Below are 16979 nucleotides of genomic sequence, written 5' to 3' on the forward strand. Positions count from 1 at the left end.
TTCTTGTCTCAAATTGATCAAAGGCCTTCGTCAAGATCTCTAACCAGGAACAGTAAGCCCCTATTTCTTCTTCACTATCTTGAAAATTAACCCTTCAAGTACTTTCAAAACCCCATGCACCCACACAGCTAAGCATCTCTGAGCCTTAGGAAAGTCTATTAACTTTGCCTTTAGCCTGCTCACCTGTTCAGATTTCTTGTTGGTCTAAACCAGGGGTGGGCAAAGTGTGGCCCATGGATCAAAACTTGTTCTTGTGAGTAAAGTTTCACTGAAACTTGTACATCGTATTGGGTTCCTGGGGCAGCCGTAACAGAGTATCACAAGCTTGGGGACAACATAACAGAAACTTGTTATCTCACAGTTTGGGGGGCTAGAGGTCCAAAATCGAGGCATTGGCAGGGCCATGCCCCCTCCAGAGGTTCCAGGGAGAGTCTTTCTTTGGCTCTTCCTGTTGCTGTAGTGGCCATCAGCATTCCTTGTAGCTGCATGACTCTAGTCTCTGCCTCTGTCTTCCCACGGTCTTCCCTCCTCCTCTGTGTGGCCCAAATCTCCCTGTGCTTTTCTCTTATAAGGGCACTTTCCATTGGAATTTAGGGCCCTACACAGATAATTCGGGGGGATCTCATCTCAAGATCCTTAATTATATCTGCAAAGACTCTTTGCAAATAAAGTCACAGTCTTAGCTTTTGCGGGGGGGTCACCATTCAAGTCACCACATCCACTTGCTTATGTGTCATCTATGGCTCCTTTCGTGTTACAACAGCAGAGTTGAGTAGTTGCTCAACTGAGCTGTTGGCCCACAAAACCTAAAATAGTTACTATCTGGCCCTCCCTTTACAGAGAAAATTTGCCAAGCCCTGGTTTAAACCCAGAGCTGTCTCACAACTTTGCTGAACCACTGTCCCTCCTCCCAACAATCGACACTCCTCACACACACACACACACACACACACACACACACTCACTCACTCACTCACTCACACAGAGCCAGTCATAATCCATGTCATTGTTAATAAAACAGTGCTGAACCCCGGCAGGTGTATTTATTATAAGGTAGCACGTAAGTATGGCTGGTGTGTAACTCAGTGTCTTCAGAATTTCATCGTTACCTGCTCTTCATGAAAATACGTGTATTGAATAAAATGACTCGGAACATTGTGCAGCATTGAGTCCATCGTACATTTGGGAGAGAGCCAAAACCTCTTCAGTAAAACTGATTTTTTTTCCCATATCTCTTGTATATCTGATTTCGGTATTATTCAAACTTGGGCCAGAGGGCAATTTGAGGAAACAAATGGGACAATTTGTGACCCTAACATTTCCTCAAAATGTCACCTCTGGAATTGACAAAGCAATATTGACACAATGACTCGCTGCCCTGTCTTGGTAAATATCAGAGCAAAATCTCCACAGCCGAGTTCTCTATTGGAAGACTCTTGAAGATCAAACAAAACAATGAGATTTAAATTAGAGTTTTGCAGTTTTGAAGAACAACAAACAAATCTTCAGGAGTTTTCACGATACAAGTAGAAATGGAAATTCATCAAAGTATTAACTATGCGTAGAAATAGCAGAGAGGGTGCATTACCTGCGAATGCTCCACCTTGTACGTCCTACCTGTGTGCGTGTGTGCTTACAGGCACGCGTACTGGCATTTATGTGTAAAAAATACGCACACCCACAAGGACAGGAGAAGGCTAAAGAGAGAAGTTTTGGTGCCACCACTGCAATATGTAGTATTATAGTTTTTATTAATATACATTATATGTATATATTTATTATTACCTTATCGTTACAGTATTTCCTAAAACACGTGGTAGAAGTATGAGGATCCTTGACCTTCTCTTAACTCAATGAGGGAAAAGTCCAACATCTCCCTATACAAAGCGGGAAATGTTAGCTCTCACTTTACAAAGAAAAGGGCAATCCGTTTTCTGGAATAACAGCCTATTGGACTATCGCCTTTAAGAATTTTTAAAGGCATGTTGTATATTCACATTTATAGACATAAATGAGGCCTTTTAATGCTAGAATCAGAGATCAGATGGAAGTAAGCTGTAGTTCCCTACTCTCGGATGGTATTGTGTTTTATCAAATAGCAATTCTATTTTCTGCAGTATCAATTCTCCTAACCAAGAAATCCTTGCACCTGAAGCCTAAATCGACCACTACCGTATTTGGAAAGCTGAATAACAACCGTATTCACAAAAGTGGTGCTACAAGCCATTAAGTTAAGAAACAGAGACAAGGCCCCCCAGAAACCAGACAGCACAGTAATGTGTCTTTGCATGACTCTTTCTCTTTAGGAACTGAAAATAAAGGAAAGCATAACCTCCTTGGCCCAGATTGGAACTGTGTACCCCAAGTGACCACATTCATTGACGAAGGGGAGCAAGAAGCACAGATAACATATATAGATGCAAAGCAGAAGGCAGTTGAGATTCCAGACGGCACCTTGTGTCCAAAAGACCACCACCGGCACTTGTACATGGACAACACCTATAACTCAGACGAACTCAGCCAGCAGCTGACCCAGCCGGGAGATGCTCCGTGCAAGGCAGACTACAGAAGTCTAGCTCAGCGGTCCCTGTTGACTCTCTCAGGACCAGAAGCTCTAAAGAAAGCACAGGAGCCTCCAAGAGGAGCTAAAGTGTCCTTTATTTTTGGAGATCTCGCCTTGGATGATGGTATCACTCCCCCGACTCTCGGCTATGAAAGACTGCTGGACCAGAGTCCAGAACTGCTGGAGAAGCAGAGGAATCTCTACATCAGCGGTGCCAATGACACGAAGAGCCTGGATCTCACTCCAGACGCAGAGGGCATCCAGTTCGTGGCCAATTCTGTGTATGCAAACATAGGCGACGTGAAGAACTTCGAGGCTGCCCAGGGCATAGAGGAGCCCCTCTTGCACGACATCTGTTACGCGGAGAACGCCGACGACGCGGAGGACGAGGATGACGTGAGCTGCGAGGAGGACCTCGTGGTGGGAGACATGAACCAGCCGGCCATCCTCAACCTGTCTGGGTCAAGCGATGACATCATTGACCTCACGTCCCTGCCCCCGCCCGAAGGGGACGACAACGAGGACGACTTCCTGCTGCGTTCCTTGAACATGGCTATCGCCGCGCCTCCACCTGGCTTCAGAGATAGTTCCGACGAGGAGGACTGTCACGGCCAGGCCGCTCCCTTCCTGGGGGACAAGGAGGCAGGCGGCACCCTGCAGAACGACGAGATCCCCGTGTCCCTTATCGACACTGTGCCCACCAGCGCCGAGGGCAAGTGTGAGAAGGGCCTGGATAGCGCCGTCGTTTCCACGCTGGACACTCTAGAAGCTCTGTCCGTGTCAGAAGATCAGCAGACCAGTGACAATTCAGGTTCTTTCACGATTGTTACATTTATTCACTGATAGCCATATCATTTCATCCTTGCAAGCCATCCGCCCTTGGAGTCCTGTCATGTGTCCTTCATGTCACGCATGTCCCGTTTCCTAACCGTGCTGAAACTACCATCGTGGGGTTTTTGTGTGTGTGGTGTCCTTGGTTGTTCTTTTTTTAAAACACGTGGCACGTTTTTTTCCCCCCATTTCCGGAACAACTGTGCAATAAACTCAGAGTCCTTACTGAAAAGGGAAAAAGTTGGCTTTTTTTTTTTTTTATAATAATGAGCCCCATTTTCTTACATGTCTCCTAGTGCCTGTGATGCATCCATTAACCGGCTCTTGTTTTTTACGGCCTGCAGGTGTAGCCATCTTGCGGGCTTATAGTCCCGAGTCCTCGTCAGACTCGGGCAATGAAACTAACTCTTCGGAAATGACGGAGAGTTCTGAACTGGCCACGGCCCAGAAGCAGTCAGAAAACCTCTCCCGCATGTTCTTGGCCACTCACGAAGGCTACCACCCCCTTGCGGAAGAGCAGACAGAGTTCCCCACCTCCAAAAGCCCACCTGGGGCCTTGCCTCCGAAGGCCTCCCACACCCTCACTCCCCGTCCAGTGAGCGACCTCCCGCCCAAAGTTGTGCCTTCCAAGCAGATCCTTCACTCGGGCCACGTGGAGATGGAGCCCGAAACCATGGAGACTAAGTCAGTCACTGACTATTTTGGCAAACTGCACATTGGGCCGATGGCATATTCCTGCACCAGCAAAAGGAAAAGCCAGCCGGCCGACGGGGAGGGGAAAGCATCCCTTAATGGGAGCATGCCAGGGAAAAAACAGCAGGGGACCAAAACGGCAGACGTGGAGGAGGATGCCAAAGGTCAATTTGCTAGTGTGTCTTCAAGGGACAGTCAACACCTGAGCACTTTTAACCTGGAGAGAACTGCCTTTCGCAAGGACAGCCAGAGATGGTATGTGGCCACTGAGGGGCCTATGGCTGAAAAAAGTGGGTTGGAAGCAGCAACAGGGATAACCTTTCCCAGAGCTTTGGCTGTGGGAACCACAGAGACCGAAGGGAAGGATGATGGGGCTCCTGATGGAGAAGCCGTTGAGGTTTCAGGACTTGGCCAGCGGGACCACTTCTTAACAGAGGTGACCTGTGTGTCTTCAGCCAAAGACTTAGGTAACCCGGACGATGCTGACCCGTCCACCTGTGACCATCCTTCCAAGCTCCCCGAGGCGGAGGAGAGCGTGGGCCGCCTTTGTGACTACCACTTGGCCAAGCGGATGTCGTCGTTGCAGAGCGAGGGCCATTTTTCTCTGCAGAGCTCTCAAGGCTCCTCGGTGGACGCAGGCTGTGGCACGGGTAGCAGTAGCAGCACTTGTGCCACTCCGGTGGAGTCCCCGCTCTGCCCCTCCATGGGGAAGCACCTGATTCCTGAGGCTTCCGGGAAAGGTGTGAGTTACCTTCCTTCCGAGGAGAGAGCCACCGGGCTTCCCAGCCATGGAGCCGCCTTTAAGGAATTACACCCACAGACAGAAGGGATGTGTCCACGGATGACAGTGCCTGCCCTGCACACGGCCATTAACGCCGAACCCCTGTTTGGCACTTTGAGAGACGGATGTCATCGACTCCCCAAGATTAAGGAAACCACAGGTACAGCAATGACGGATTTAGCGCTCTGCGTTACCCGCCAGGAGCACGTAAACCAAATTTACAACAAACCTAAAAATAGAAAGTCTGGAGGAAAAGGAAAAGGGTTTTTTAAAAAGGCTGCAGAACTGTGGCCAGGTTAAGTGTCAAATCATTGTTCCCCCAGTGTTGAATAAATACTGGCACTTCTAGGTCTGGACAGTAGTGGAAATGGCATTTCTGGCCTTTAGCTTCCTGCTCTGTCTTGCTTTTAGAATTTGATGGAGCAAACATTCTTTCCCTAAATTCTAAATGTAGACTTTTAGCAGCGCCCAGTGCAACTTTTAGTTATAAGATCGTATTGCCTAGAATCGCAAAAGTTTGATTTCCTTCTCAAGACGTCGAATTTCTCATTTTGCCATTTCCTTTTTGAGAGGCAAGGAAGGAAAATAGAGCAGGGGATCTGGGAGGCGGGAGAGATTGGGGAAGATCCTTTGCCTCTCAGCAGTACTTCCAGAGCCCTCCCTACTCTGTAAGACTCTCCTAGACGAGGACTCTGAAGTATCTGGCCTACCGCAGTGTCTAAAAGGTTTGGGGGGGATGCACGATCAGCTGCTTTATTTTCCCCCAAATAATAAAATATAGACGCCAGGTAGAAACACGAACACAGCCACCTTCTGTGCCCGCCTTCACCATTCTGCCACCCAGTGGGCACCTATCCGTCTCCGAGATCCGCTTGGCCGGCCATCCTGTGGCAAAAGCAGACACTATTTCATACTTTGCAATTTCAAATTATATCCTCAGCAGTGTCTTTTCCATGTAGGTCAATAGATGTTAGTGAGACCTTATATTGGTTAATTTCCATTCCCGCCGTTTTAAGATTATCTCCTTTCTCAAAACTCACCACTGGCTTCACCTGCCTTGGGAAACCCATCTATGAATGTTACCAAACTCATCTCCCAACTAGCATCTGTACCTCTAAACTCATTAAAGGCCACTTTGCAGTTTACAAAGAGCTTTCACCTAACCTATTCCTCTTGCTTCTCACAAAAATTCTGTGAGGTGGAGGCCATTGTCCCCACATGACAACTTTTCTGGGACTTTCCCAGTGTCTCAACTTCAAACCCTGTACCAGGCGAACCTCACGGGGTCCTCTTTAAAAGGCGAAGATACCTAATTTGCATTAATTAAATTAGGCCACTTCTTTTTAGGAAGGTAACCGATGCCAGGATTAACCTGACTCCTTGAAATGGAGCTTAAACGTCGTAAACACGGTTGAATAATCTGTATGTAAGACGTGTGTTTGCTCATTATGTGTCTAAGCTTTAATAGATAAATATCGGGAACAAGGCAATTCACAAAATTCCACTGTCTCCCTCAAAACATTTGGGATTTCTAGACAATGCCAAATGAATCAATCGTTTCAGGAATAAGAGACTCTAGTATTTCTTAAAATATATTAAAATTGAAATCTATTAAAGATTTCAGGAGGCCGTCTTTGGAAAGCAGGTCGACCCTGGCAGATGGTAGTTCTTCTCGAGTACATCCTTGGGAGATGACAGACATCGCATAGAGATTTAGTAAAAATGACCACCCATGAGGTGCTTAATGATTCTCTCTGTTTTCCTACTACCCCTAGTGTAGCTTTGACAGAGCCTGGGAAGGAGAGACGAGGAGGCATGCCTTCAGCTTGGCCTCAACATCCTAAAGCTGATCCCACCCTGCTACCATCAAACATTCACTCGGAATCAAAGGTGCCAATTCCAAATCAAGACCCTACTGATTTCTCCCAAGCAAACCAGGCCTACGGAGAGGCTGTGAGCTGGTGGCCACTGGATCTGCGAGGGGGGAGCCTCAGGACACCCCCCAGCCAGAGGGCTCTGAGACGTAGCAGCAGTATCCTCTCGGGATCTGTAAGTTTGGAGACCTTCCGGGAGAGAAGCAAAGGTGCAGTCAGCTTAAAGTGTCCAGGTATCACAGAAGCACAGGAGGCCAGTTCAGAAAGGCACGCAGAACTCCCCCTAGGGAAGAAGCTCACCAAAAGTTTTTCCCAAAGCTCGATGCACTTTAGCTCTGAGGGGAAAGTTCACAAAAGGTCCCCAGCGGCTCACAAAAACTCAAAGCTGTATAGGACATTGCCCTTGCGGAAGCTGGAAGGCAGCAATTGGAGATGCCGGGGACCTTTCAGCTACTGCTTCCTGAACGGAGGGCAGGATGAAGATGGTGATGAGGACGAAGAGCAGAGAGAGGTCGATCACCACGTCTCTTGCCTCTTTCGACCACAGATGACTCAAGCCACGCCAGACCCAAGCAGCCCACCCCTGGCTGTCGGAATTCAGGAGCAAGGAGGGGAGCTGTCCAGAGGTTCAGTTCTGAAGGTCTGGGCCGAAGACTCGAGTGGCCCAGATGATGTGGACTTCAGCAACCTGACTTTTGATGCCCGGATTGCAAGGATAAATGCCCTTAAGGAGAGCACATATGCAATGCCCGATGGGTTCCTCGCAGCCCAAAATGATGCCAATGAGCTGCTCTGCCTTGTCAGGGAAACCAAGGGGAAGAAAGGGGAGTCACGCCTTGAAGCGTATGACCTAACACTTTCTCAGTACAAGCAGCTGTTATCCATTGAGTCCAGACAGTTGGGGAGTGCCTGCAGGAAAATGGCAATGGCCGAGAAAAGTCCAGAGGAGATGCTCCTAGCTATGACTTCCAGCTTTCAAGTGCTCTGTTGCCTAACAGAAGCCTGCATGCGATTAGTTAAAGTTGTGAACTCAGAAACACAGCGGCAGGAAATTGTAGCGAAGATCGATGAAGTGGTCATAAACTACATCTGTCTCCTGAAAGCTGCCGAGGCAGCCACTGGAAAGACCACTGGGGATCCCAATGTTGGACTCTCAATGCGACATTCAACCACCATGGCCGCTCTCGTAAGCACACTAACACGTTCTCTCAAGATGCTTTTAAATAAATAAAGTATGAAAGTCACGTCATAATCTACCTTTGCAAAGCCATACATGAACTTTTATTTACTTTATGTGTACGATGAACAGATGTCTCCTTTCTTCTCTCTGTATATTTTGTTATTTTATATGAAATAGGAGATAAAAGTCACATTGATGAAAAGTTGAAATGTACTAATCCAGATGTATTCTGTTTCTATTATACATATATACACATGTAGAAGAAATATACAAGGAAGTGGTGATATTTGGCTATTTTTCATATAGTCGAAACTCCAGGTATGTGATGTGAAACGTTAAATTCTGCTGTGTTGGAGCAAAACAATGAATCCTATCCCCTTTCCTTCCAAGTGGATACTTGGAGACCATATCATTCATATTTAGAAGTAAAAAAGAAAAGAAAAATCACAATGTATATAAAACAGTACTTATGTTTTAAAACTATGATTTTTAAGCATTGGAAATAGCAAAAAGACATTTAAAATTCAAAAAGCTATTATGAATTATTAGAGAATATATATAATAAATTAATTTTTTGCTCATAGTGTTTGGTTATCTGATGCTTTTTTCCAGGAATCCTACATATTTCATTTTGGCTTACGCCATTTGGGCTAGAAATGGGGTGGGAGTGGATTCTATTGTGTCAACACAAATGCTCTTCATGATGTTTCTAGAATTAAAATACTTCCCAAATAGAAGAACAGGGGGAATGATGGACAGGTTCCCGGGTAATACCTACTTAGGGACTATCTAATTGCACACAAGGAAAGGAGTTAATAATACCAAAATTAAATTGTTTGATGAAAAGAGAGATCTGCTTTGACTCAGTGTCAAAATATACAAACCAAAGACACCATCTCTCTAGAATTCCCTTCAGGGTGACAGAACATTTAGTAAAGTATTTGCAAAATTATAAAAAGGAACATTTAATGATCCTCACAAGTAAATGCAGGTCCAGTAACGTAAAGCAAAGAGCTTCGTGCATCACCTCTACGGGAGCCAATGCTTCCAACCAAATTTGCAATGACAACCTAACACTGGGACAAAATTTCAAATCTGGAATGTTCCAGAAAATCGGGGAAAGATAGTTACTCTAATATGGAAGCCATACTTAAATAAATAATAAAAGTATTTTTGAAATGTTCTAATCTGGATTGGCTGATAGAAATGTGAAAGCTGAGGGGGAAAAAAAAAGAGTGGTAAACTTGACCGCTTCAAGTGAACCTGACGGAATGCAAAGAAGTTTTTAGAACCATCGTCTCTCTAAAAATGTATCTTTGGGTCAAAGCAAAAGGATGCAAAGTCTGCAATTGTAAAATAAAGTTGATATGTACATATGTACTTCGTGGCTCTTTTAGTGCTCAAGCTACACACACTCCTATTTACGTAGGTGGCTTCTTAGAATATGACAGGAGTGTGCCCAGTGCAAATATTTCCATTTCTGTAGGCATAACACAGTCCCCAGTTGCTGTCTCTCTCGTCAGTTGTTCCGTAGAGACTCAATAACAAAAGCCACACATATTTATAGGTGGTAGCAAACAAAAGGAGTTTAGACGTGTTATTATAATGTTTAAATAATAAAACATTATTTGATTACAGTTATAAATATTGGTGTTTGATAGTGAGAAATATTAATGATGTTTACTGTGGAAATTTTTGGTAAATGTTCTGTATACGCAAATACATATTAATACAGGATTGTGTTCTATGTCAGACGTTGTGCTAAACATATCATATATCTTATCTCATTTAATCATCACGACGATCTTATGGTTTGGACACTATCATTAATTCCCTATGGAGGCAATATAGTTTCGTAGTTAAGGACATGTGGTTTGGGGTCAGAAACTTCTTCATTTAAATTTGGACTGTGCCATTTTCTAGCCCTTTCATCTTGGGAAAGCTAGTCAATTTTCCTCAGTCTCAAGTTCCTTCTAGTAATATGGAAGTCAATAATAAGATCTATTTCCATAGGATTGTCACGAGTTTTAAGTAAAATTATGTATATAAAGTTCTTACTGCAATACCTGGCAAAGAGTAAGTACTCAGTGCTAGATATTATTATCATCATAAGCATTGCGTTAAATATATTGCCCAAGGTAATATGTAGGGGCTGTTTGTTTTATACGCATATCGTATCCTGACTCTGTGCAGAATACATGAGTGTATTGCATATGTATAAAAGAAATATACAAGGAAGTGATGATCCTTGTTCGATCACATGTCCAGTTAGAACACCATCCCAGTCCATTTCAGTTCTTCGGGAGGCCTCAGTGAAATAGCTCTGGGTCTTTCTAACCAATCTCCCATTACCTTTGGGTGCTCCAGTAAATTTCTGTTTCTTATAAACAAACTCTTTACCACTTAGAGAACCTCAAGAGCCCCCCAATCGCTAAATGTGCTGCTCCTAAGTGGGGTCCAGGCCCACTAGAGTGTAGGAAGAATGTATTAGAATGCTACTTGTGTTTATTTTTATCTAGCCTTTTTTATGTTTGTGTATGTTTTATAATGGCATAAGAGTACAGTGGTATATGTACATCATTTTAAATAAATCAATTAATTAATAAGCATATGCCTGATGCATGTGTGCAATAATATTGTCGCAGGTAGGGTTGCACTCACTAAAGTTCGGAGACCACTGAAGCAGAGAGTGAAACTTCCTTGTCCCTGAGGTCTTTTACATTTAGTCCCCAGCCTATTTTTCCAGGTGTACCGCCTATCATTTTTATTCATCCTTTATTATAAAACTTTCAAACGTGTATAAAGATAGGCACGATCATATAATGAATCAATATGTACTCATCACACACCCATTCATGCCCAATCTTTTCTCTGTTTCTAGGCACCTCCTTCCAAACTGTATGTAGAAGCAAATCCCAGACATCATAGCACTTAATCCATGAATATTTCGGTAAGCACTTCCTATAGATAAGAATTTTTAAACATAATCATAATGCCATTTTCACACTTTTTAAAATTAATAATTCCCTAATATTACCAAATAAATATGTTACAGAAATAAATGATGAAGAAAGTGAAAATTCCTATAAACCCAACCCCCAAAGACAGTCGTTGTCAACAATTTGGGCCATCTGCTTTCAACTTTTTCTATATCTGTGCTATTGTTATCATTATTGTACGTGTTTAGGAGTTTCACTTTTGACTCAGAGAGTTAGTCTGAACACATTTGCCCTTCTCCTGAGTCTCAGTTCCACCATAGTTTGTGTAAGTGGATTGGCTGGAGGGATCTGATTGACACGGAAAGACAGAAGGGTCAGATGAACCACCGCCACAGTATTAGGCTTCTAGTAAAATCCAGCAACTAATGCAGTTGCCTTAGACATTAAAATTAACACAGACCCCTCAGCCCAGCTGGTATTAGTCTGATCACAAAAGAAATTATGTTTCAGAAAAAAAAAAACTGACAATATTGAAATGACCAGCTACAGCAACATTACAGTAGATTGATTCCTTTTGCTATGAATTTCATCTTTCATTATAATTCGTCTTAGGAAAGACAATTTTCATTTCTGTTCCTCTTTTATATATTTCTAAATGTCAGTTGTTCTCTGAATGTTATTTCTGAGCTACTCAAGATGTCACACTAATTTATTCCTCCTGGATTACTCTCCATTTGGCAATGGAAAAGTTTGTTCTCTTGGACTGATTATCACCGTTCATAATTGTGTTAACTGTTTTTGAAATTGAGAAAAAAGCAAATTAGCTGTGTTCACGTGATTCCTTACCTCTTGCAAATATTGAGGAATCTTCACAGGGATCAAAATACATGGATATTATTACGTTCTTTCTCCTCTAACCTGATTTTATCTCTGCCGTGAAAGTGGTTGATTTGGGGTGTGTGTGCGTGTGCGTGTGTGTGTTTGGGTGTATAGAGGTGCCGGACAGGTGTTTGAGTAGATAGGTGTGTGTATCTGTCTGTGAGAATAGTTTTCAGTTTGGTTTTATGGATTTCAGTGCAAGTTTCCCCTCTGGCAGTCCAAAAACTATGATAAAACTTTCAAGTCAGATTACAGAAATAGCTTCTCAGCTTTGAAAGATCAAAGAGTTGGAGTCTTACCTTTTGAACTGAATTTTTATTCATAACAACTTGAACATCACTCAGTTGGACACTTTTTATTCTACCTATTCCTTAGCCTACCCCTCTCACTTTTTCATTTCAAAAATTGGAAAGTAACCTTTAGAACTGTATTAAAATTTTTTCATTTTTATTTTATTTTTTTCACATCTTTATTGGAGTATAATTGCTTCACAATGGTGTGTTAGTTTCTGCTATATAACAAAGTGAATCAGCTATACATATACATATATCCCCATATCTCCTCCACTTTGCATCTCCCTCCCACCCCTCTAGGTGGTCACAAAGCACCGAGCTGATCTCCCTGTGCTATGTGGCTGCTTCCCACTAGCTGTCTACTTTACATTTGGTAGTGTATCTATGTCCATGCCACTCTCTCGCTTCATCCCAGCTTACCCTTCCCCCTCCCCGTGTCCTCAAGTCCATTCTCTACGTCTGCGTCTTTATTCCTGTCCTGACCCTAGGTTCTTCAGAAACTTTTTTATTTTCTTAGATTCCATATATATGTGTTAGCATACAGTATTTGTTTTTCTCTTTCTGACTTACTTCACTCTGTATGACAGACTCTAGGTCCATCCACCTCACTACAAGTAACTCAATTTCACTTCTTTTTATGGCTGAGTAATATTCCATTGTATATATGTGCCACATCTTCTTTATCCATTCATCTTAATTTAAAAAATAAATAAATTTCGAAGCCTGTACATAGGAAATCCATGGAAGAACAATCCATGTCTTTATCAACTGTTTCTGCTGCAGAAAATAATGGAATTAATTAAATCCTGCTTAGCTGAGGGAAATAGATAACCAATTATCACAAGTAGCTTATTTCACCATTCAACTTGAAATTAACCTGCTGCCTTTGGGTGAACTTTCCGTAATCTTTCCACCATATTTATAATTGCATCTCAATTTTATGTTACACATTAATTTTGAAGCATTAAAATAAAAAAATATATATATTAAATAAATATATATTTTTTTTGGGGGGGGGCCGTGCCACAAGGCTTGAGGGATCTTAGTTCCCCAACCAGGGACTGAACCTGGGCCCTCGGCAGTGAAAGCGCAGAGTCCTAACCACTGGACCACCAGGGAATTCCCCTCATGTTCCCCTCTATAGTCTAAACCAAAATTCTGGTCCAGAATGCCGTTTGCACTACCATCATGTGCAACGTTAGGCAGAATTAGCTTCGCAGTAGATATAGGTAGGATTCAGGAAGCTGAGCCTTCTTGGTAACCTCCAACCAAGTAATAGTTCTTCTCTTTTCCTTTTGAATTAGTACCCTTTGCACATCTTGCCCTTTGACTAAATGACTTATGACTTCTTTCTGTCACCCCCTCCCAGGATGAGTCCATTCATTCGTTCAAATAGCTCTTAACAACGTCCTAATCTGGGCAAACGCTGTGCTAGGTGCTAGAGGCAGGGTACAGTGATGAATATGATTGACATGGTCCCTGCCAAAAAGGGAGTGCCCATTCTAGAATGGATAATCCTTTGTTATTCCTTAAGAAAGGAGGGATTCGAAGTAAGTATAGGCGGTCTTCACTTTGCATGGTGGTGCAGGACTGTAAAGATGACCATGCAAGCCCAAAATGTGTAAAGTGATCTCAATAATCAGAAAAAATTACAATTGTTCTGTGACTTACAAAGATTTTTGTCAAAATATCATTCTCTTACTATCATTTATAAATGTATAGGGATATGAAAAATATAGTAAAATGCCTATTTATTTAGTACCTGTACACAGTAATTTAAAACATTGGAAACTTTGAGAATTAAAATGGGTCATTTTGTGAAAGCTCATAAAGAGTAGTTTGAACAGTGCTTGCCTTTCCTGCCTGTAACTTACAGTATGCAGTGAGCATCTATTCTATGCTTTGGCAAATTTTCATACCCCTTTCTAAATGTGGATCGGCTTCCAATGCTTTATCATTGGGGCTTTCAGTGTTGTGCAGTATCTTTAAGAGTTCCTTAATGTGAGTGTTTTTTTCCTGGTGTCACTTCCTCGGGGACAGCTTCATCCTTTTCATCACAAACACTCCCCTTATTTATGCCACTAAGTTCGCCTTCACTGCATCCCTCTGGCCTGTATATCTACAATCTCAAATGAGGGCAGTGATAACATTCGCACAGTCACCTACTTCTTCTATTACTCCGTTTACATTTGATTTTAATTTCACTTCCAGAGTAACCACTTTTTATTTCTTTGTTACGCTCTCGTCCTTATTGGCCAGTTCCCTCTTTCAATCATCCATTTTTTATAAAACGTTATATGGCTTTGTCGCTCGGGATAAAGAGAGGAGGCACGACGATGTGCTTTGCTGTCTGTGCATGAACTGAATAGCAGGTGCTCAGTGACCAATCATTGGCAGACTTTGAAAGAAGTGATATGATTGGTCACTGATCATCATGCACACCTTTTACTTATAAAGTGATTTTTGGATTAAAGAGCTAGTAGCCACTTTGCTCTAAAGCAGAAACTAACACACCATTGTAAAGCAATTATACTGCAGTAAAGAGGTTACCAAAAAAAAGAAAAAAAAGCTAGTAGCAAAATTTGTACTTCATGCAGTTATTCACAGTTAACATACCATGGCAATCGAAGTTTAAACCATGTCATTGGGGGAGTGGTGTTTAGCTAAACAGTGTTAATGGAGATTCACGTATATCAGACCCATGCAGAGTGAGGACTGCCTGAACTCAGGTGTTTAAAGGGTTTGAAGCCCGTGGTGAAAAGGGCTAAACGGGGGCTTCCCTGGTGGCGCAGTGGTTGAGCGTCCGCCTGCCAATGCAGGGGACACGGGTTCGTGCCCCGGTCCGGGAAGATCCCACATGCCGCGGAGCGGCTGGGCCCGTGAGCCATGGCCACTGAGCCTGCGCGTCCGGAGCCTGTGCTCCACAACGGGAGAGGCCACAACACTGAGAGGCCCGCATACCGCAAAAAAAAAAAAAAAAAAAAAAAATGGCTAAACGGGTAGCATTCAGTGCTGCCCAGTAGAACTTTCTGCAATAATGGAAATTTTCTAAATCGTTGGTGTACAATATGGTAGCAAATAACCATATGTGGCTATTGAGTACTTTTAATGTGGCAAGTGAACTTTTAACTTTATACAGTTTAATGAATTTAAATTTAAACCCCCATCTGTGGCTAGTGGCTGCCCTGATGGGCAATGAAGCTCTAGTAGGCAAGCAGACAAAAGGGTGAAAAATAAACAGAATAAAGACAGACTGCAGCAAATTCTAAGAGGGAAACTGGTAGGCTGCTGAGGAAGATTTGTCTAGATTTGGGGGGAAGGAGCTAACTCTGGTCAGTTAGTACACATGACACCCATTTCACACAGGCCCTGCTAGAGACATGTAAATGGTGTATGTCATGGAAACAGTAGCAGATGAAGACTATCCCTCGTTAGACCACGAGTTCTGACCCAAATCCCTTCCTCAACCCCAGGTAAGCCCTAAGTAAAAAGACACCTGAGTGCCCCTGAACAATGCCAACACCCACAGAGACTCAAACAACACCTGTTCTTAGCCTTTGGATGCCTTAGATGATGTGTGATTTGCATGGATGACCATTTCTTCCCCAAGATCTGAAAGTCTGCTGCAAATTTTGACTACACATTAGTTGGTGATGATTAACATAGGCACTGGCGTACGGGAAGCGTTGCGTCAGATACTGACCTAACAATCAGCATGTGCATTCTGTTCCCTAAAATATGTCCCTCCTGAAAACACACTCTGATGCCACTGCAGCCCTCAGTCCAGAGCTGGAACTCCCCTCTGCTTTTCCCCATCTTTCCACCAGTTCTTGGGCCCAACTTCCTTCTTGGTTGGGTTCGAAGCCTCATCCCGAGGCCACTCAGATATGGCCCAATCCATTCTAAGGTCTAAACTATATACAGAGTAGAAAGGAATGAAGGAAGATGTGAGCTCAGAGTATGATGAAAGCCAATTTAAATTTAATCTCCATTATTTCCTGCCTTTATCTCCCCTGACACTCCCACTCCCCCCTTCTGTATTAGTTTCCTATTGCTGTGTAACAAATTAACACAAACTTAGCAGCTTACAATAACACATACTTATTATCTCACAGTTTCTGGAGCTCAGGGGCACAGCTTAACTGGTCCTCTGCCCAGGCTCTCAAAAGGTTGCAAACAAGGTTGTGGCTGGGCTGCATCCTCATCTGAAGGCTTGGCTAGTGGTGACTGTTTCCAAGCTCATTCAGATTGTTAGAATAATTCATTTTCTTGTTTTGCTGGCTGGAGACCAGAGGCTGCCCTGACGTCAGAGGGCCTGCCCACAGTTCCATGGCACAGGGTCAGCTCCAGTATGGCTGCTTATTTTATCAAGCCTGCAAAGTGAATCTCTGACCTCAGGGTTAAGTCAGGTCCCCCCAGGAGAAACTCCCATTTGATCCACTCAGAATTAATTGATTGGGGACCTTAAGTACATCTCCAAAATTACTTCACCGTTACCATATTCTATTGGTTAGAAGCAGGTCCCAGGTCTTGCCCACACTCAAGAGGAGAGGGCCTTATGGGGCATGAACAGCAAGGGGCAGGAATCATGGGGACCACCTTGGGGTCTGTCAGCCATGCCGTCCAAGGCTTTTCCTTCAGCTACAAACTCAACAGATCACGTATTCCTCTGAACAGAAGAAATATTGTAGTCACTTGAAATACAAACTTGAAAGGCTTTCAGGACCCGGAGCTCTGACATAAGTCATCAAGGCCACGTGGACAGCCTTTGGCCTTCTCTGTCCTGACCCTGGCCCATTCTCTAGGTATGTTTCCATGTTAATATGCCAGATTTCTCTGGGGCTGGAAACTCCGATAATTATGATGTACTGACCTGTGCATCAGTGGTAAGTCCATAGGTAAACTTTCTTTGGCAATATGACTTTTTTCGTTGCACTCATTTTACA

At 43.3% G+C, this 16979-nt stretch overlaps 1 protein-coding gene across 3 annotated transcripts in view; it reads left to right on the top strand.

Moving 5' to 3' along the window:
* The window catches only part of FRMPD4 (FERM and PDZ domain containing 4), a gene marked incomplete at both ends in the record, with an annotated part of 745350 nt that extends 737377 nt beyond the window's left edge, over nt 1–7973 (top strand). For all 3 annotated transcript variants that reach the window (XM_082681911.1, XM_082681912.1, XM_082681913.1), the window contains 3 exons: nt 2307–3374; nt 3739–5028; nt 6649–7973. In XM_082681911.1, coding sequence (XP_082538037.1) covers nt 2307–3374; nt 3739–5028; nt 6649–7973 — 3683 coding nt within the window. The remainder of the gene's footprint in view (nt 1–2306; nt 3375–3738; nt 5029–6648) is intronic.
* Nucleotides 7974–16979: the final 9006 nt, after the last annotated feature.

The sequence above is a fragment of the Grampus griseus genome, assembly GCF_964374135.1.
Source record: "Grampus griseus genome assembly, chromosome: X".
NCBI classification, from domain to species: domain Eukaryota; kingdom Metazoa; phylum Chordata; class Mammalia; order Artiodactyla; family Delphinidae; genus Grampus; species Grampus griseus.